This window comes from Notechis scutatus, chromosome 6, assembly GCF_049901735.1.
Source record: "Notechis scutatus isolate UNSWTSFEM ecotype Mainland chromosome 6, rNotScu1.2, whole genome shotgun sequence".
Lineage (NCBI taxonomy): Eukaryota > Metazoa > Chordata > Lepidosauria > Squamata > Elapidae > Notechis > Notechis scutatus.
Genome location: NC_142014.1, coordinates 30231644 through 30253249, shown reverse-complemented (window position 1 = coordinate 30253249; position 21606 = coordinate 30231644). Strand labels below are relative to the sequence as shown.

Genomic DNA, 21606 nt, shown 5'->3' with positions numbered 1-21606 from the left:
CTTCACGTCTGGAATTCCTTCTCCTGCCTTATCAAATTAATTACCTCATTTTGCCTTGCTTGGACTTATAGTTATAGATTTTGTTGACCATGTTTTGGACTTGATTCTCTGTAGCCAAAGGGTGTTCCTGGGAGAGTTTTTCTCTAGCTCAGAAGGTATCCTGGACATTGGGGGCAAAGTTGGAGCTAATAAAGTGACTCCTACTGGTTATCAGACTGTGTTGCCTTTGTTCCACGACCCTTTGGGTCATCACACAAAGTAGGTCACATCATCAGTTCCAAGTGGGTTGTCACAACTTCAATACATATATAGGGAGTTCTTGACTTATGGCCATTCATTTAGTGACTCTCAAAGTTACAACAGCCCTGAAAAAAGGGACTTATTTTGGGACTCAACTGCGGTCGTAACTCGAAGACTATTGTACAGCCTTTTATTCTCCTTTTCATCCATCCCTACTTTTGCAGAGTTGGCCAAATTTGGCAGAACGTTTCTTCCTTTCCCTTGAACTGGGAGAGAAAACGTTTGTGGGATTTTTCAGACTGTCTCCTTCCACATCTTGGGAACAAATGGCTAGGAATGTGAAGAGAGCCATTTAAAAAAAAGAGGGGGGGAGGGTTAAATATGTTTTTCCTGCACACAAATTCCTTGTGTGTCCAATCACTTTTGGCCAATAAAGAATTCTATTCTATTCTATTCAAAAATCTCACAAAGAGCAGGACAAAATGTTTAATTTCTCCAGTGGGTTGACATAAACATGGCATGTATTAATTTATAATAACAGGCTACGTTTCAGGATAAAGCAAAAGACCCCAAGCGAGTGATATGTCAGCTGGACTGTCTCTTTAACCACATGCCTACCATCAATCAATCAAATAAACTACTGCCTCAAACATCTGGAGTCTGCAAGGCACTTGACGGCCAAGCTGTAGCTTTTCATTGCTCTTATTGTGGAAGCCAACAATAGCCAAGCTGTTTCAACCTTAAGGACTTAAAGGGTCCCTCCTATTGCAGGGCTGGCATCTATGCATTGTAATGGGTCCAAGTGGATTTATTTTTAGCATCCCAGAGGCAAGATTAATGGGAAATGGTACCACCTTATCAATGAAGGAGGCCTGGCCTCCATTTGATTTTCTAATGCTATTTGTATTCTTAGTCTTCAAAGGAAGGTTTTGTTGGGAAAAGGATGAGGGTGAGGAAGGGAAGGGAGGGAAAAGAAAGAAAAAAGGTTGAGGAAAGGAAAATAAAATAAATAAAATAAAATATAAAATAAATAAAATAAAATAATTAAAATAAAATATAAAATAAAATATAAAATAAAATAAATGAAAAATGAATAAAATGGAAAGGAAAATAAAATAAAAAGGAAAGGAAAGAAAGATAAAAGGAAAAAGAATAAGATAAAAAGGAAGAAAAATAAATTAAAAGGAGAGGAAAGTAGAAGAGAGGGGAGGGAGGAGGAAGGGAGGGAAGGAAGGAAGGAAGGAAGGAAGGAAGGAAGGAAGGAAGGAAGGAAGGAAGGAAGGAAGGAAGGAAGGAAGGAAGGAAGGAAGGAAGAAAGTTTTTTTTCTAGTTTTGTCTGATGAGATCATAAGCTGACTTTGCATGATAGCTGACATCAAACTGTTGAAAAATTAGCTAAACCTTGATACTCCTAAGTTCTTGGTGCTCTCTGAGTTTGCTGGTTTTCTTGGAGATGTTTCATGACCCAACTAGATCAGGGGTAGCCAACCTTTTGGACCTCAGGGACCACCAAACTCACAATTTTAAATCCCAGGAACCACTAACTGGTTCTGGGGGCATGACCTAATTTGTGGGTGTGGTTCGGTGGTCTTGTGACTGGCTAAGCATGGCTTGTATGTAAATATTTTAAATATTTATATAAATATTGATTTTTTTTTTAAAAAAAGAGCATCTTTTACCCAAAATCAGGCAAAGCAGGAAGGCAGATTGAGTTGCTCACAGAATCACAGATTCATTCAGAGATCTATTTATCTGCCATTGGCTAGCTCAGTCTCTCAAATTTGCTTGCCGTGAGTCTGAACTGAATAATAGAACCTTCAGTCGTAAAGGAGGTTTGGCTGTGCTTAAAAGCAGAGCCGAAGATCTAAAGACTAGCTAGAAAGCAAGAAATCCACTTCCTAACTAATCTAAATCTCCCGGCACAGCAGAACAGATGATGGTCCGAAAAAGGAAAAACAGAAATTTAGCAGGCAAGTTTACTGGATAAGGAGTGAGTGGGCAGGGAGGGTTCCTGCGGACCATGTGGGCGGCACAGCCTTGTGTTTCTGCACAGCCTGATTTAATTGCTTTGGGGGGTGCTCTGGGGGTGACATTTCTCTGCGGCCCACCAAAATTTTCTCGTGGCCCACTGGTTGGTGACCGCTGAACTAGTTAATATTATGCTAGTGCTGTCAATGTTTCCTGGTTGGGTCATGAAACATCTGCAAGAAAACAAGCAAGATCAGAGAGCACCAAGTACTCCACAGTCATCGTCCTCCTCCTCCTCCTCTTCCTCCCTTCTAGCACTGATGATGTTCCCTAGTTGGGTCATGAAACATCTGCAAGAAAACCACCAAGCACCAAGGAGCCCTCAGTTCAACCCTGAGCTACAAACATTCCCTTCTACTGGTACTTTCCCAATCTATATCACATTATGGAACAGCGGTGGCATTCCTATTATGAAATGCCCCCTTGATGGACAGTTCGAGCAGGTGCTAATGCTGCCATTGCTAATTCATCATATTGCAACTTTTATTCACAGTGGACGTAACAGCCCATTCATAGGTGGTGTGCTTTAATGGCCTCCTTTATGAGTGTGGGTGATTGTAAATTACCTCCTTATTAATGTTGGCAGCTAAAATGCTTGTGTCACAACCACTTTGCACCAATTTTGAAAAGCACGGATCATTTTGAGTGTTTTGATATGTTTTGGAGCTAGGATGAAGACAGAATTATAACTTAAAATAGGCATATGTCACCATCTTTAGATCTGAGATGGAGGGATGGCTGATAGGTTAAAAGGCTGGCAATAGCAATAGCACTTAGACTTATATACCACTTCACAGTGCTTTACAGTCCTTTCTAAGTTGTTTACAAAGTTGGTCTGTTGCCCCTAACAATCCAGGTTCACATTTTGCCCACCTTGGAAGAATGGAAGGCTGAATCAACCTTGAGCCAGTCAGGATCGAACTCCTGGCAGTGGGCAGAGTCAGCCTGCAATACTGCATTCTAACCACTGCACCACCAGGAAGGAGAGAAGGAATAGCAACAGCAGTTAGATTTATATACTGCTCCATTATGATTCACAGTCCTCTCTAAATCATTTACAGAGTCAGCCTATTGCCCCCAACAATCTGGGTCCTCATTTTACCCACCTCGAAAGGATGGAAGGCTGACTCAACCTTGAGCTGGTCAGGATCAAACTTCTGACAGTCAGCAGTGAGTTAGCCTCAAAACTACATTCTAACCACTGCGAAGGAAGGAAGGAAGGAAGGAAGGAAGGAAGGAAGGAAGGAAGGAAGGAAGGAAGGAAGGAAGGAAGGAAGGAAGGAAGGAAGGAAAGATAAGGGGAGGGAGGAAGGAAGGAAAAAGGCAAAGGTAGGGAAGATAAGGGAAGGGAGGGAGGAAGGAAGGAAGGAAGATAGCAATAGCAATAGCACTTAGACTTATATACCACTTTTCAGTGCTTTACAGCCCTCTCTAAATGGTTTACAGAGTCAGCATATTGCCCAACAATTTGGGTCCACATTTTACCAAAAAAGAAAGAAAGAAAGAAAAAAAGAAAGAAAGAAAGAAAGAAAGAAAGAAAGAAAGAAAGAAAGAAAGAAAGAAAGAAAGAAAGAAAGAAAGAAGGAAGGAAGATAGCAATATCAATAGCACTTAGACTTATATACCACTTTACAGTGCTGTACAACCCTATCTAAGCAGTTTACAGAGTCAGCCTCTTATGCCCAACAATCTGGGTCCTCATTTTACTGACCTTGGACACACAGATGGCTGAGTCAACCTTGAGCTGGTCAGGATTAAACTCCTGGCTGTGGCCAGTGAGTTAGCCTGCAATACTGCTTTCTCACCACTGTATCACCATGGCTCTTTCTGTTCCAGATGCAACATGAAAAATTAACAGTTGCTAATCTTAACTCCGGCTACCTTTTCACAGAACTGGATCCTGATCAGGCATATTAAACTTCACATTCACAGTCTTGCTTGTTCTCTCTCTCTCTTACAGGAGCAAGTTTTCAAGATCGACTCCAAAGGGGAATCAGGAAAGGGACGCTGCTCTTTCAACCCCAGTGCAAACACAGTCTCTCTTATGATCAGTAAGTCCAAACAAGCCAGGATTGGGGAGGCTTCAATCAGGAGGTGCTGAGAATGAAAGGATGGGGTGATATAAACAAATTGAGCCATGGGACAAAGAGAAGTCACCAAGGAGGGGGGAAAGTTGTGGGCAGATGATGGTTTGCAGAGTGAATGTTTCTCCAGATCAAGAGAGTGAAGTAGCGTGTCATTCCAGGTAACTAATTTCCATGATTTTAATGGCTGCAAATGTTGGCCAAGTTGGCAGAGATGGCTACATTGATTGCTTTGCTTAAAGAAGAATAGAATAGAATAGAATAGAATAGAATAGAATAGAATAGAATAGAATAGAATAGAATAGAATAGAATAGAATAGAATAGAATAGAATAGAAATTATTTATTGGCCAAGTGTGATTGGACACACAATGAATTTGTCTCGGTGCAAATGCTCTCAGTGTACATAAAAGAAAAGATACATTCATCAAAAGTCAAGAATCAGGTACAACACTTAATAATAGTTATAGGGTACAATAAGCAATCAAATCATAGGAAAACAGTCAATATAGATCGTAAGGATACAAGTGACAAAGTTACAGTCCTACACTCACAAGTGGGAGGGGATGGATGATAAGGAGTGATGAGAAGATTAATAGTGATAGTAACACAGACTTTGTAAATAGTTGGACAGTGTTAAGGGAATTAGTTGTTTAGCAGAGTAATGGCGTTCAGGGAAAAACTGTCCTTGTGTCTAGTTGTTCAGGTGTGCAGTGCTCTATAGAATTGTTTTGATGGTAGGAGTTGAAACAGTTTATGTCCAGGATGTGAGGGGTCTGTAGATATTTTCACAGCCCTCTTTTTGAGTCGAGCAGGATACATGTCCTCCATGGAAGCCAGGTTGATAGTAATTGCTTTTTCTGCAGTCCTAATTATCCTCTGAAGTCTATGTCTATCTTGTTGAGTTGCAGAGCCAAACCAGAAAAGAAAAGAATGCAATTCATTTGGTTTCTACCATTTCTGGACTTCATGCTCGAGGTGGAAAAAATAGCGCTTAAAACTTATATACCTCTACACTGTGCTTTCCAGCCCTCTCTAAGTGGTTTACAGAGTCAGCCTCTTGCCCCCAACAATCTGGGTTCTCATTTTACCCACCTCAGAAGGATGAAAGGCTGAGTCAACCTTGAGTCTGGTGGGATTCGAACTGCCAAATTGCAAGCATTTGGTAGTCAGCAGAAGTAGCCTGCAGTACTGCATTCTAACCATTGGACCCCAGAGGGTCTCTGAAACTTTGATTTGGGATTGTGTTGATTAGCTAGGTTTGTTGTTAGAGAAATGGGTTATAGATTGGGTTCTTTCCAAGAACCTAGGGTATGTTGTAATTCCCATCTGGTTTCTGAGAAGCAAAGTGAATGAGGGAAGCCAGAATCACTTAATTTAACAACCACAATGATGTCAGAGCGTTTGCAGTGTGACTGCTATTATGAGATAACCCAGGAGCAAAACACAGAACACAGAGACTTGGATATTTAACAGTGGTTTATCCATAACAGATATATACAGAAATAAACATGGCAGGCAAATACCTTACAAGCAATCACTCTTCTTAACTCTACACGGAGAACTCTGCAAATGAATACTGGATACAAGGAGAGAGAACCACACCCTCTAATGGCTGCAATATATAAACACCTTCTAAAGGGACCTTTAATCCCCAGTCTTAAAGGGAAATACCTGTTCTATGCTGAATCACCTTCATTTCATCAGCCACATCTGGAAACTATTATTGCTGGTTGGCTCTTAAATCCCAAGACTCTAATGGGAGGGGGAAATAATACCTAAAATCAGGTGTGACTCATTCAATGATCGCCTTGCTTAGCAATGGAAATTCTGGTTCCAGTTGTGAATGGAATAATAGAGTTGAAAGGGACTTTGGAGGTCTTCTAGTCTAACTGCAGAAGACCCCATACCATTTCATACAAGTGGTGGTCCATTCTTTTTTCAAAAACCTCCTGTGATAGAGCACCCACAACTTCTGTAGGCCAGTCATTCCACTGATTAATTGTTCTGACTGTCAGGAAATTTCTCCTTCATTCTGGGTTGCTTCTCTGAGTTTCTATCCATTAGGATTATTTGTATTTTTTCATGTTGTTGCTTGTAGTCAGTTTATGTCATCTTTTTTTGCAGCAGCTAACCAGGTGGTTCACTGTTTCTTCAGCTTGTTTGTAGAGTCCCAAAGGTGTTTTTTTTTTTCCAAGAGACAACTGGACTTTCTGATTTTTCTTTGAAGACATTTTGTTTTTCATCCAAGAAGCTTCTTCAGCTCTGACTGGATGGTGGGGGAATGGAAGGATTTATATTCCTTGCAGACAGCTGGTCATTTGCATCCTTTTAGAGAGTCACTGAGGCCACTTGGAGGTTTATCTTTGTCCTTAGGGTCACCTTAGTAGATGCAGACAACACAGACTCATTCCCAACAGCCTGCACCTGTGTTCAACAGTGAAGGGACACAGGGCCGAAAACATCCTGCAGAAAGCACAGCTCCACAACATATTCCTTTCTGCAGTTCCAAGAAGGCTCCACACCCATTTGCACCACTCAGGTGACCACAATTGTGGCTTCCTTCCTTCGCTTCGCTTGTCAGAAACCAGGTGGAAATTGCAACATACCCTAGGTTCTTGGGAAGAACCCAATCTATATGAAAGCCAACACCAAGCTAAAGAACTGGCAACTGCGACTTCACATTTGTGCATATAATAATAACAAGAGTGAAAGAGGGGCCATTCAGCACAGATGGTATTGCTTTTTTGCTCTGCTATAATATTAGCTTCATAACACATAGTGTTACAGTACTGGATATCTGATTCCAGTAGAAGCAAACAGACCCAGGTTCAGGTTGATCAAACTAGCTTTGTTGATGAATCCCAACGTATTAAAAATAAGCACTTTTCTTTCTTTTGTTTAAGTGGAAAGTTGAGCTGCTTATTTCTGTGATGGAAATCTTTCGCACCAGGCCAATCATAAAATTCCCCTGCGACAGTCCTTCTATTAAACCTCGGTACATATGAGCATTTGGCCCAAAGCTCACCTTTGTATGTCTTCCCAAGAGGCTATAGAAAGAAGCTTGCTTTGGAATAAAAGAAAGCTTTGAAGATTGATGTTCCACTCTGTGGATCACATATTAGTTTGAATTTATTAATAGTGTTCAGTTGATTATGTTTGTCCTTTTCATTTCAAGAGTCAGCAAGAAACTTTTAAGGATGCTTGGCTGGAAACTCCAGTTCATGTCTCTAAACTGATGCCATTTAACCAGTGTGTAGCCTTGCATGTACTAGCAACTCCTTATGGATACAAAGATTGGGGCAATTTACACCATCTTTTGGAATGGGGGATGGGTGGGTAGATTCTGTGATCCTGAAGTCAAAAATTGCAACTGAAATCCCACGAAATTTGCCATGACAATCTGCTTGTGCACAATTGAGAGCATTTTAACAAATTGCATCCCTGTTTGGTTTGTTGGCTCAGCTAGAAAGTCCCTACAGAGAGTGTTGAGGACAGCAGAGAAAATTATAGGAAGCTGGCTTCTTGTTATTCAGGATACTAGAGCTCAAAGCATTGCTAGAGACCCCGTATAGTCTGTTTCTGTTGCTCCTCTCTGAGAGGAGTTTTCTAAGTATTTCTAGCAGAATACCAGATTCTGTAACAGCTTTGTTACCTATGCCATCCACCTAATAAACTCATAAGATTCATTTTTCTCAACATGTACATGTATACATCTGAACTAGATTGTGTTGTTTCTCTGTGTCATATAATATATGTGGGTATATGCATAATTTTGCATTTATTTACTTGTTTGTTTTGTCCTGGTTATGTAGTGTATATTGGAGGTGGTGATCCTTTGAGAGGTGTATGCAATGAAATTTCATTTTAATGTATGCCAATTAGTGTACGTTCAAAGTGACAATAACGTTATTCTGTTCTATTCTATTCTATTCTATTCTATTCTATTCTATTCTATTCTATTCTATTCTATTCCTATATTCTATTCTATTCCCTATTATATTCTATTCCAATTCTATATTCTATTCTTTCTATTCTATTCTATCTATATTCTATTCTATTCTTCTATTCCTATTCCTATTCCCTTCCATTCCTTTCATCTATATTCTATTTTCTATTCTATTCTATTCTATTCTATTCTATTCTATTCTATTCTATTCTATTCTATTCTATTCTATTCTATTCTATTCTATTCCTATATTCTATTCCATTTCATTCCATTCCATTCTCCATTCTATTCTATTCTCTCCTTTTTCTATTCTATTCCTATATTCTAAAAGAAAGAAAAAAGAAAAAAAGGCATTGACCTTTGACTCCCTCTGATGCGGTAGAATAAGAGAGTAGCATCAAACCTCATCTTTTTACTTTTACATATAGTAATATAAATGAGCCATTTCTCTATGAACAAATCTATTGAATCGGTAAAACCCAGCATCAAAGTTTCATTTTTTTACCCACCTCAAGCACAAAATCTGGAAGCGGTTCCCAAGTAGAACCAAAAGTACTTATAGTCTTTTCTTTGATGCAAATAGTCAATTTAGCCATCTCTGCTTAATCCTTCAACTTTGATAATAGTCTCCTATTGCTTGGAAATCCTCAGCTTTTTCCTGGTCTGTATTTAAGTCTGATTTAAAATAATACTAACCAGTGATGCTAACCATACTGGCTATTTAACCCATCCTTTCACAAACATGGACATAGAAACCCACTTTGGCCTACAATTTTAAATAAATTCAAATACTGAAATATAATATTTTGGCAAGGAAAGCAAATTTTAGGCTGTTCTTTTTCTTTTTTTTCTCCCAGCAATGAAGTTCAGCATTTCACTAAAGTAGCCAGATGTGTGTATGTGTGTGTGTATTGGATGTTGGATTTTAAATACCAAAGACTGGTGACTTGTCATAGTGTGATAAATTGTTTTGGGGGTGATTTTAGCCATGAAGTTAAGAGGGGCTGACAGATATTATGACCTGATAAGAAAAGGAGACTTAAGGAATGCTTAGTGTAACTAATAAAGCTGGTATGTACAAGGATTAAGAGTGGCAGGCTGTTTCCAGGTCTAATTGTTTTTTTAATAAAGGAGGCACAGACAGGAGAACTTACAGAGAACAGAAATTTTTTAAAAGAGACTGCCGAAGAAACAAAAGACAGAATTACAAAGCAGTTTCTCCTTGGAAAAGTCAATAAAACGGCCGGAGTTTGCATCTAAGGATTTGTCTGGAGTATCCTTAATCCAGCTTTCTTATTTTAGTAACCCTACAGCAACTTTGGAGGTGATTAGCATTATCTTGAAACAGTGGGAGGAGGCCCGTGAGCCCTGAGGCAGTCGTAAATATGCCTAATTTAAAGGGATGAAACACCGGAGCACTAGGGGGGAAAAAAAACAGTAGTGTTTCCGTCTATGAGTGAGTTCTCTTTTAATTTCCTTGAGGCAGGAACATCTGGCTAGGGTAGTTAATGTAATTGCTAATGCATGCATCCAGCAGATGCCATAATGACTTTACACATGTCCGGACAACTTTGTGCAAAAGGCAGGGATTAAGCCATGATGTAAATGGCATAATTTGAACGATTTTAGTTACGTTGCAATGCCTGTGCAACTCCTCACTTGTAGATGGCAGAGAGGACTGGTCCCTCTTGCCCATTTTGCAACTCAATCAATCAGAATAGAGCTGGAAGGGACCTTGGAGGTCTTCTAGTCCAGCCCCACTGCTCAAGCAGGAGACCCTATACCATTTCAGAGAAATGGATGTACAGTCTCTTCTTAAAAACCTCCAGTGATAGAGCACCCACAACTTCTGGAGGGAAGCAGTTCCACTGGTTGATTGTCCTCACTGTTAGGACGTTACTCCTTAATTCCAAGTTGCTTCTCTCCTTGATGTCTGTGGAAGTTCTCAGTCATCCAGGTCATGGTTGTCTCAAATGTGCTTTATTTTTTTCAAGAGGCAACTGGACTTCCTTGTTTTTTTCTTTTGAAGACCTTTCACTTCTCATCCAAGAAGCTTCTTCAGCTCTGACACCTTCCATTCCCCACTGTCCTGTCAGGAGTGGGATTTGGAGGTTCTCCAAATTGCGCAAAATCTTAGCTAGGGGCTCTCCCGAACCCCTGCAAACCCCCAGCAGCCCACCTCTGATTACCCGTATGGGAAACTTTCTTTTGTGACACTTCAAGGCCTGAAGATGGATGTAGTTGGATTGCAAGTTGAGTCAGCAGCGTGTCAGGGTTGCTAAAACAAATTGTAATTATAGACTTCTTTTATCCAAGGCAAGGGATTTGCATTATTCCGTGCTAATTGGGCTTCATCACCAGCCCTGCAGGAAATAACTAGATCAGCTTACCGAGAAGAACAAATGGAAACAAATGGATGAAATGAATTGAGACTTTGGAAAAAAATTCAGAGAAAAGCAACTAGGATGGAAACTAAAACATATGAAGAACGGTTGCCAGATTTGGGTTCAGCCAGTCTAGAGAAAAGAAGGACTAGAGTAGAGTAGAGTAGAGTAGAGTAGAGTAGAGTAGAGTAGAGTAGAGTAGAGTAGAGTAGAATAGAATAGAATAGAATAGAATAGAATAGAATAGAATAGAATAGAATAGAATAGAATAGAATAGAATAGAATAGAGAGAGAGAAGAGAAGAGGGAATAGAATAGAATAGAATAGAATAGAATAGAATAGAATAGAATAGAATAGAATAGAATAGAATAGAATAGAATAGAATAGAATAGAATAGAATAGAATAGAATAGAATAGAATAGAATAGAATAGAATAGAATAGAATAGAATAGAATACTTTATTGGCCACACAAGGAATTTGTCTTGGTGTAAATACTCTCAGCATACATAAAGAAAAGGTGCATTCGTTAAGAATCAAGAATCATAACAAACAACACTTAATGATAGTCAGATGGGACATGAGAGCAGTATTCTAGTATTTCATGGGCTGCCACAAAGAAGAGGGGGTCAACTTATTTTCCAAAGCACCAGAAGGTAAGAGATAGAAACAATGGGTGGAAACTAACCAAGGAGAGAAACAACCTGGAACTAAGGAAAAATTTCCAAACCGTGAGAACAATTACCCAGTGGAACAAATTGTCTCCAGAAGTTGTGAGTGCTCCATCACTGGAAGTCTTTAAGAAAAGACTGGACAATTGTCTGAAATGGTATAGGGTCTCCTGCTCAGACAAGGGGTTGGACTAGAAGACCTCCAAGGTCCCTTCCAGCTCTATTCTGATTGATTGACTCAACAGAATTCAAACTTAGCCTCAGATCTTTTCTGCTATGGAAAGCAGGTTTTCCACCATCCCCATTGTCAGCGTTCCAGGGAAAATCCATTCCTGTCAGTAACTCCAAGACAAGCATAATCTCAAAGTACTTTTATTAGAGTAGCACCTGGCACATTCTGTGGCATTCCAAAACTAAAAGTTTCCCGGCTTCCCCACAATGTCCCAACCTACAAACGATCCCCTTTTTCACTCATCATCATATCCCATGAACCAATCCCAAAGTAAGTTCCAATTCTTTCTGCGCTACACTCTTTAACCTTGAACTATCAAAAGAATTATATTTTGTCTACTAAGAGCTACTCAATTAACATCACCTCCCTCCCACTTTCTCCAGCTATGTGGCAGCGATGAATTATGATTCCATAGCTGACACCCATTGCAACGGGTTCCATCCTGTTATTTTCTCAAAAGACTATTGTTGGCTAAGCCTGACACTTACACGTACGATTGTGCAATCAGTTGGCATCGTGTTCCAAAGCTTTTCAGCAAAGTTTCATCCCCTGGCAAGTGAATTCATATTTCTGACCAGGATCGATTGGCAAGTCACAGCCAACAAAGTGCAATTAGATGGTTGTTAACTCAGCCACTCCTTTATAGCAACTTGTCATTAAGAAACTAGTTTTGCAACTAGTTTTGAAACTAGTTTTTTGTTTGTTTGTTTGTTTGTTTTCCTGTCTTGCTAGCCCAGAGAACATAGTTTGTTGATTTATTAGTTTAAAATACAATTTTGTAAAGTCTACTACATTGTGGTCTTTTTTAGAACAAATAAATGTAATTATTTGATTCTGTCCTTACGAAGGAATGTTGTATGATTTTTTCCCCCCTTTAATTGAAACATGTAGACATCTCTTTGGATTGCCATTTAAATTCTTCACGTTTGTGATGTTGGACTGTCAGTCTTATCCCACAGGAGAGGTGGGATTCTAACAGTTCGCCCCGGTTCTACCAAACCGGTAACTCTGAAGATCAGCTGAGAGGGAACCAGTTTGCTCCAACGATCTTCTATTCTTCTGTTTGACCAACCCACCCACCTGGGCTTTAGGCTGTCCTTTATTTCCTGCTTTTTCAACCTGAGCTGCTTTGCATGGCACAGCTGATTGCTGTGCACAACCTGTGTTATACACGGGGCTTGCAGGAGAAGACGATTTTGAAATGCTGCGCATGTGTTTGGCGCGCAAGCATGCAAAATGCAAGTCTATGCCCAAAGCATGCACTCACTGAACTGGTTATTACACCAGTTGAATCCCACCCCTGTCCCACAGCCCCTCTAAACAAACTTAAACCGCAGTAACATTGGAATCTCTCTATAAATGAAAGGCACTGTTATGTCCAGAATGGTCACTGAGACACCCATCAACAAGAAAGGAGCACAAATCAACACAAATCATTTCTTCTTCTTCTTCTTCCTCTTCCTCCTCCTCCTCCTCCTCCTCCTCCTCCTCACTGTTTCCATTTTCTTAATGATAGGCTGTCTGAAACTTTTTCTTCCACTTTTGTGGTTAGGCTTTCCTGTTTAATTATATACTCCTTTGCAAACTTGGCACTCTTCAAACCGCGATTCAGGAGATATCCTCCTCTCCTTTCAGCTGCTACAAATTTAGAAAAGTGGGCCAGTCATAGAGGAACAACTTCTTAAAAATTCCTCCATAGCCCACAGGATATGCATTCACTTTTTCCTCTTGCTCCTTCCCTTTCTGCAGACCAAGAGCTATTTTCGGCCATGTATATTGATTTCATGGGCACTGACGCAGCCATTTTTCGCAGCTTAACCAGACGGAATGCAGTGAGGACTGATCAACACAACTCGAAATGGCTAAGTGGTAAGAACTTCTTACACACACTGTTGACTTTGCTCCCTCAAAGGGTGGATAAAGAGTTCTTTGGCTCTGGGCAGAATATTTTATCATGTACATCAGGGGAAAAATGATGTTAGAAAGTAGTAGTCTCCACACTCTTTTTAAAGTAAGAGATTTTTGAGTTATGGAGTTGCAAACCAAAGAAACTTTTGCTTTTGAATCTTCAGCACTACAAAGTCCTGCTAGATATCAATGAAGATTCTCATCCATCCAGGTCAAGATTGTCCCAAAGGTGCTTTTTCAAGAAGCAACTGGACTTTCTTTGTTTTTCTTTGAAGGTGTTTTGCTTCTCCTCCAAGAAGCTCTTCTGAAGAAGCTTTTTGGATGAGAAGCAAAACATTTTCAAAGAAAAACAAAGAAAGCCCAGGTGGCCTCAATGACCCTCTAAAAGGATGAAAATGACCAGCTGTCTGCAAGGAGTATGAAACCTTCCATTCCCCAACATCCAGCCAGAGCTGAAGAAGCTTCTTGGATGAGAAGCGAAACATCTTCCAAAAAAAATCAGGAAAGTCCAGTTGCCTCTTGAAAAAAAGCACCTTTGGGCAAGTCCTGCTAAAAGAAGACATCAAATGTTCCTGTGCTTCTTGTCCTGCCTTTGGGTGCTTTGAATCATAGATTGCCCCCTCCCCTCTTCTTTGTGGCAAATATGTGTTTCTCATTGATGTGTGGTTCTTTGTCTTGTTTTAGAGCCCATCTTTGTGGATGCTCATCTCATCCCAGATGGCACCGACCCCAACGATGCTAAAGTGTATTTCTTCTTCAAAGAGAAGCTGATGGACAACAGTGGCACCACCAAACAGATCCACTCCATGATTGCCAGGATATGTCCTGTAAGCAAAGATGTTCATATGCCGTTAAGCACGTGGATAATTCATAGTTGATGGCATAAGGTCAAATCATATTAGGAAACAGTCAATATAAATCGTTAGGATACAAGCAACAAAGTTACAGACATACACTCAAAAGTGGGAGGGGAGGGGCAATAAGTAGTGATGAGAAGATTAATAGTAATAGTAATGCAGACTTTGTAAATAGTTAGACAGTGTGGAGGGAATTATTTGTTTAGCAGAGTGATGGCATTCGGGGAAAAACTGCCCTTGTGTCTGGTTGTTCTGGTGTGCAGCGCTCTATAGCGTTGTTTTGAGGGAAGGAGTTGAAACAGTTTATGCCCGGGATATGAGGGGTCTGTAGATATTTTCACAGCCCTCTTTTTGACTTGTGCAGTATACAGGTCCTCGATGGAAGGCAGGTTGCTAGCAATTGTTTTTTCTGCAGTCCTAATTACTCTCTGAAGTCTGTGTCTGTCCTGTTGGGTTGCAGAACTAAACCAGTACAAATCAGGAACAGTACAGATGGCCTTCAACTTACAAACATTAATTTTGTGACCATTCAAAGTTAAATGGCATTGAAAAAAGTGTCTTAGGACCACTTTTCTCACTTCTGACCATTGCAGCATCCCCCGTGGTCATATGATCTCAATACAGACCCTTGGTAACTGACTCATATTTATGATGGTTGCAGTGTCCTGGGGTCTTGTGATCATCATTTGTGACCTTCTGATATGCAAAGTCAATGGGGAAGCCATATTTGCTTAACAACCATGTTCCTCACTTAACAATTTCACTGATCCACTTAACAATGGTGGCAAGGAAGGTCATAAAATGGGGGCAAAGCTCACAAATCTGCAAATTTTCAAAGACCGGCTGAGAGAAGGTTAGCATTGGAAGCTTCTGCCTTCCAGTGCTATTTAAAGGTATAGACTCACTGTCATTGGCATTGGCGGCAAGGTTGGTGATTGCGCTGAACTGAGGAAAATGAAGCAGGCTTGCGCAGTTGTTGGATGGCGGGGGGAATTTGACTATATAATTGTTCTGACCCAAACCCTTGTCCAATAAAACAAACACGAACCAAAGGGAGCAGAAACCTTTTAATGATTCTTATGAATCCCCAGTTAAAAGGCTGCTGCAAACTAATTAACTTTGATAAGCACAAGCCTTTCCAGAACTGTGCGAGTCTGCCAAAAATAACAGATAAGGTTACCTAGAAACATTTTGCAACACAAGAATCTTCAAATACCAACTAAGATACTGTAATGTCCACGAGGCTGGAGTTTCAAAACGTCTTTGCTTCCTGCAAAGAATGTCCGATTCACAGCTGGCTTTTATCTTCTTGAAGGAGGGGCCATTACCTTGCAGCCTTACTCCTGAGTCGCCCGTGCTGCTGCAGCTGCTCTTTCTTGTGAGCAGCCCTGCGCACATGCGCATTTGGCACAGGCTCCTCGGGAACCTCCTCATCACTGCCCCCACAATCTCTGAAGGCAGCAGTCCACTCCCTAATGGTCCTGGCCCCTCATCTTGGTCCTCGCTCTCCTCAGCCGTCTGCACCTGCTGCCAGCTGACCACAACACTAATTCACCCGCGATGAGGTAATAGTCATAGGCGAAGGATAGGATACAGAGAAGGAAACCGTGGACATATTAGGTATACCTGGATGGTGAGGATAAGGGGTGATTAAGGGGATAATTAGCGGTGTGTACAGGAGATAGAAGCGTTTAGGTGGGTGTGTCTATACCTTTAAAAATCACTGGAAGGCAGAAGCTTCCAGTGCTAACCTAGACCAGATTGTATGCTGTTCTTGCCAGATGGAAAGTTCATTGTTTGACATTAAACACATTGAAATCTGCTTTCTGCTTTACAGTGGTTTGTGTGCAAATCTGCGAGTTTTCAAAGACCAGCTGAGACTTAACCAGGGGAGGGATTCTGCCGGTTCTGACTGGTTCTATAGAACCGGTTGTTTCGATTCTGTGCAGTTCGGAGAACCGGCAAATCATGCCCCTGGATGGCCCCACCCCTCCCCGCCCAGAAAGTCCTTATCACGCATGCGCAAACTTGCACGCATGCCCAACATCGCTGATTGCATTGTCCCCTGCCCAGTCACTCCTTAAGGTATTTCTTTATTTTCCCCTCGCAACAATCAGCTTTTCCGACAATCAGCTGTGCCGGGATCCCCCTCGCTGTCTTACTTCTTCGCCCAGGAGGCTCCCCTGAGGCCCAGGAGGCAAAAAGGGGCATGGGGGTGGGTGGGTGCTGCAAAAAAAGAAAAAAAAGAAAAAGCCATGCCCACCCAGTCATATGGCCATGCCCACCTAGCTACGCCCACAGAACCGGTTGTTGAAAAAAATTGAACCCCACCCCTGGACTTAACCAGTCTCACTGAAATTTGGGGCTCCATTGTGCCGTAAGATGAGGACTATTTGTATTGTGCCAATGCAAAGATGCTGGAGATGGACATTTTAAAATCTCATCCAGCTGTGCCGTCATTTGCACGGATTGCTGTTGTTTTCTCATAAAAAAAGATAATTAAACATTCAAATATATAAAAAAAAAAAAACCTTCAGCATTCTAAATCTTGAATCTCCTTTGCACACCCAGCACAGGATCTAATATTCTGAGGAGGTTGGTTTGGTTACTTGAAAGGAATGGGCAACTAGAATAGCTCCTTTGTGTGTGGGTTGTTTTTTTTAATCGTTGTGTTTTTAAGTTGATTAATCTTTGCCAAAACATGACTTGTGACCTAGATTTTGCACTGCTATTTTATCCTTATTATTATTCTTATTTTTTTAATAAAGTGCCTGGAGATATTTTTCAGAAGATACTAAATATGATGAAATCCTTGTTTTTGTTGTTTCTAATGAAGCTCAAGTAGATTTGGGACACATTTTTTTCTTGACTCCACTGTGCCAAAATGTGAAAAACAGGCTTCGAAAGATTGTGATTGGAACGTGTGTGTGTTGCAATTCTGATGACATTCTTACAATTTGGTATCAAGAATCTTATTCAAAGAGTTGGCCGAAGGCCAAAGCTACTTAATAAGTCCATTTCAACACAGGAAGATGGGAGAGAAGTTTGAAGTCAGTCTTCCCATTGTGGAACCACTGTCAGATCACAAGTTTAATTAGCACCTTGCAATTCAATAAGGCAATAAATTAAAAGCACAAAGACAGAAAGAGAAGCAACAAAGGACATAAAACTATGTGCATCAATGTACAATCAGCAATAAATCAGTAGCTATCTAAATAAGGTGTAATTCTTCAAATTTACCCTGTGGGGTTTTTTTAATGCCTGTTTTATTTGATTAAAAATCATTTTCTTCAGCAAGGAATTTTGGATACTGGTGGTGGGGGTTGGTGTGCTGGGCTGGTTGGCTGCACTGCTGCCTTTTGATTGGTTGATGGAGTTGATGTTGGTATAATGGGCTGTGTGATGGCCTTGTGACTTTTGTTGTGGAGATATCCTGGATCTTGTGCTGTAATCTCCTGGGTTGTTTGTTTTTTAGTGATCTTTTTTCCATTAGCCTCTTGTGTTTTAACGGCTTGGGTAATGGGTTGTGTGATGGGCTTGCAAGTTCTTTTGTTGTGGTATCCTGAGTCCTGCGTTGTAATTTCCTGGGTCATTTATGTTTTGATCTCTTTTCCATTAGCCTCCTGTGTAGTAACGGCTTGGGTAATGGGTTGTGTGATGACCTCATGAGATTTATTGCTGTGGTATCCTTGGCCTTGTGCTGTGATATCCTGGGTCATTTGCTGTGTTGTAACTTCTTGAGTTCTTGTCGTGTAATTTCCTGAGTTTTCTGATGTGATATCCTGAGCAGGTGGCTGTGATGTAGCATTCTGGGTTTTAGTCTGGCTTCGAGTTTGGGGTCTGGGTCTGTTTTCTTGGCGTGTGTCAGCTTGTTTGGTTTTGGGGTCGGGGGGTGCAACAGCTGGCGAAGCAGCCATGGTCTGTTTTCTGGATGGTGGTTGTCCTTCGTTTATAGGATGGGCTTGGGCCAGGGTCTGATGAGGGGGATAGGTGGTGAAAAGACCCAAACACACCTAGACCTACATACCTGTACCCGTGAACTATATATATATATATATGTGTGTGTGTGTGTGTGTGTGTGTGTGTGTGTGTGTTTTCTTAAGTTTTCGCGTGTACTTACATGTATGGTATTCAGCTTTGTTCAGGTATTTTCCCACGTCATTATAGTTGTGCTTTTAAAGTTGTAGCAACATTTTGGCAGAATCTCATCTGCCATCATCAGGCTTCTGTATTGTGTTCGTCTGTGAGTCAGACTGAAATGGCTGTGAAAGTCTGCTTTGCTACAACTTTAAAAGCAACTTTTGCACATTGCTACAACTTTAAATGTATATATGTATGTATGTATGTATGTATGTATGTATGTATATGTGTATGTGTATGTGTATGTGTGTATATATATATATATATATATGGATGTTTGGTTATTCGGGTTTTCTCCCGCGTAAGATTGGAAGTATCTAGGCAACGTTTCGATGAAGTCTCATTCATCATCTTCAGGCTTGTGTCTTTGGCTCTGTGAGCCAAATACACAAGCCTGAAGAGCCAAAGACAGAAGCCAGAAGATGATGAATGAGACTTCATCGAAACGTTGCCTAGATACTTCAATCTCATGGGGAAAACCTCGAATAACCAAAGATCACATACAAATACCAGCGAGAACCTCAGAAAACATATATATATATATATATATATATATATATATATATATATATATATATATATATATATATATATATATATATATATATATATATATTTGTTTTCTGAGGTTCTCATGGGTATTTGTATGTGATCTTTGTTATTCGGGTTTGTATATACACACACACACACACACACACACACACACACATACATACATACATACATATGTGTTTTCTGAGGTTCTCGCGGGTATTTGTATGTGGATCTTTGGTTATTCGGGTTTTCTCCCACGTAAGATTGGAAGTATCTAGGCGACGTTTCGATGAAGTCTTATTCATCATCTTCAGGCTTGTGTCTTTGGCTCTGTGAGCCAAATACACAAGCCTGAAGAGCCAAAGACACAAGCCTGAAGATGATGAATGAGACTTCATCGAAATGTCACCTAGATACTTCCAATTTTACGCAGGAGAAAACCCAAATAACCAAAGATCCATATATATATATATATATATATATATATATATATATATATATATATATATATATATATATATATATATATATATATGTTTTCTTAAGTTTATATGTATGGTGTTCGGCTTGGTTCGGTATTTTCCCATCATTGTATTCTTTAAAGTTGTAGATATATATATATAAATGGTGTCATAAGTCATTTTCTATAAAGGGACAACATTTAACCCTATAACAAAAGTTTTACATTTACCAGGCAAGCAGCCTCTCTTTCTTTAATTTAATGTCCAAAAGCTTCTACATTTCTCATCATTCTGAGTCTAGGCATTGGTTTTGTTTTGTTTTGTTTTTTTCTGTTCTGTTTTGTTTCATTCTGTTCCTTTCTGTTCTGTTCCTTTTTGTTTCTTTGTTTTGTTCTGTTCTGTTGCATTTTGTTTCATTCCATTCTGTTCCTTTCTGTTCTGTTCAATTCTGTTCCTTTCTGTTCCTTTCTGTTCCTTTCTGTTCCTTTCTGTTCTGTTCTGTTGTGTTCTGTTCTGTTCCTTTCTGTTCTGTTTTGTTCCTTTGTTTTGTTCTGTTCTGTTCTATTTTGCAATGTCTGTCCGCTCCAGCAAAAACAGGTAATCCCCAACTTACAACAGTTCATTTAGTGACCGTTTAAAGGCACAACAACAATGAAAAAAGTGACTTTTTCACCCTTATGACCATTGTACATCCCCACAGTTACGTGATTTACATTTGGATACTTGACAATTAACTCATATTTATGATGGTCGCAGTGTCCCAAGGTCACATGATCCCCTTTTTGCGACCTTCTGAGAAGCAAAGGCAATGGGGAACCAGGTTCACTTAATGACCATATTACTCATTTAACCACTGCAGTGATTCACTTAACAAGTGTGGCAAGAAAGGACGTCAAATGGGGCAAAACTCACTTGACAGATTTCTCACTTAGCAACAGAAGTTTTGGGCTCAATTGCAGTCGTAAGTTGAGGACTTACCCGTACAACAGAAGCCTTTGATCCACTCAATTAATCCTTCATCGTTTCAATGTAGGAAGATAAGAGTGTGTATTTCTCTTTGTCCGAAGGCTTGCTGAAAAATGCAAAGAGACGTCAAAATCATCCTTCCATAATGCAGATCTTTCTCTCTTTTTTTTCCCACCTGGCAGAATGACACGGGTGGGCAGCGAAGTCTGGTCAACAAATGGACCACTTATTTGAAGGCAAGGCTGGTGTGTTCAGTCTTGGATGAAGATGGCACCGAGACCTATTTTGATGAATTAGGTACAGTGGCAACGTTTTCATAATTTGGCCCCATGGGTTGTGTGTTGTTCAATACACAGTGGTACTTTGATACTCAATTACTCATTAAATTTGGTACTCAATTTGGTTAAAATTATGAGCTGTGGTGGGATGATATTATGTGGTTAGAATGCAGTAGTCCCTTTCTTTCTTTCTTTCTTTCTTTCTTTCTTTCTTTCTTTCTTTCTTTCTTTCTTTCTTTCTTTCTTTCTTTCTTTCTTTCTTTCTTTCTTTCTTTTTCTCTCTTTCCCTCTCCCTCCCTTCCTCCCTCCTTTCCTTTCTTTTATTTCTCATTCTCCTTCCTGGTGGCACAGTGGCTAGAATGCAGTAATCCCTCCTTCCCTCCCTCCCTCCCTTTCTTCTTCTCTTTCTCATTCTCATTCCTAGTGGTGCAGTGGTTAGAATGCAACATTGCAGGCTGACTCTGTCCACAGCCTAGAGTTCAATTCCTAATGGCTCAAGGTTAACTCAGCCTTCCAAACTTCCAAGGTCAGTAAAATGAGGACCCAGATTGTTGGGCACAAGAGACTGACTCTGTAAACTGCTTAGAGAGGGCTGGAAAGCACTGTGAAGTGATATATAGGTCTAAACACTGTTCCTATTGTTAAAATATTGGACTACCTGATATAGGATTGTAGGGTTAATGTCCTTTATAAAATAATAAGCATAACATTTATCTGCATGGCCTTCGTATTTGAAAATGATCGAGGGCAATCAAACCATACCTTGGGGTGTCATAGAAAGGACACCCGATGGGAACATGGGTGAGAGTTTCTACCACAACATCAAAGAATGGGCCTCTGTGGAAATAGGTCGTTTGCAAAACTGAGTTTGTCGGGA

General features: G+C 40.2%; 1 protein-coding gene across 1 annotated transcript in view; it reads left to right on the top strand.

Moving 5' to 3' along the window:
- Positions 1-21606, top strand: part of SEMA3C (semaphorin 3C) — a 148097-nt gene that overhangs the window by 81244 nt on the left and 45247 nt on the right. Inside the window, exons 6-9 of the mRNA XM_087967839.1 lie at positions 4229-4319; positions 13335-13454; positions 14178-14320; positions 20634-20748. Coding sequence (XP_087823965.1) covers positions 4229-4319; positions 13335-13454; positions 14178-14320; positions 20634-20748 — 469 coding nt within the window. The remainder of the gene's footprint in view (positions 1-4228; positions 4320-13334; positions 13455-14177; positions 14321-20633; positions 20749-21606) is intronic.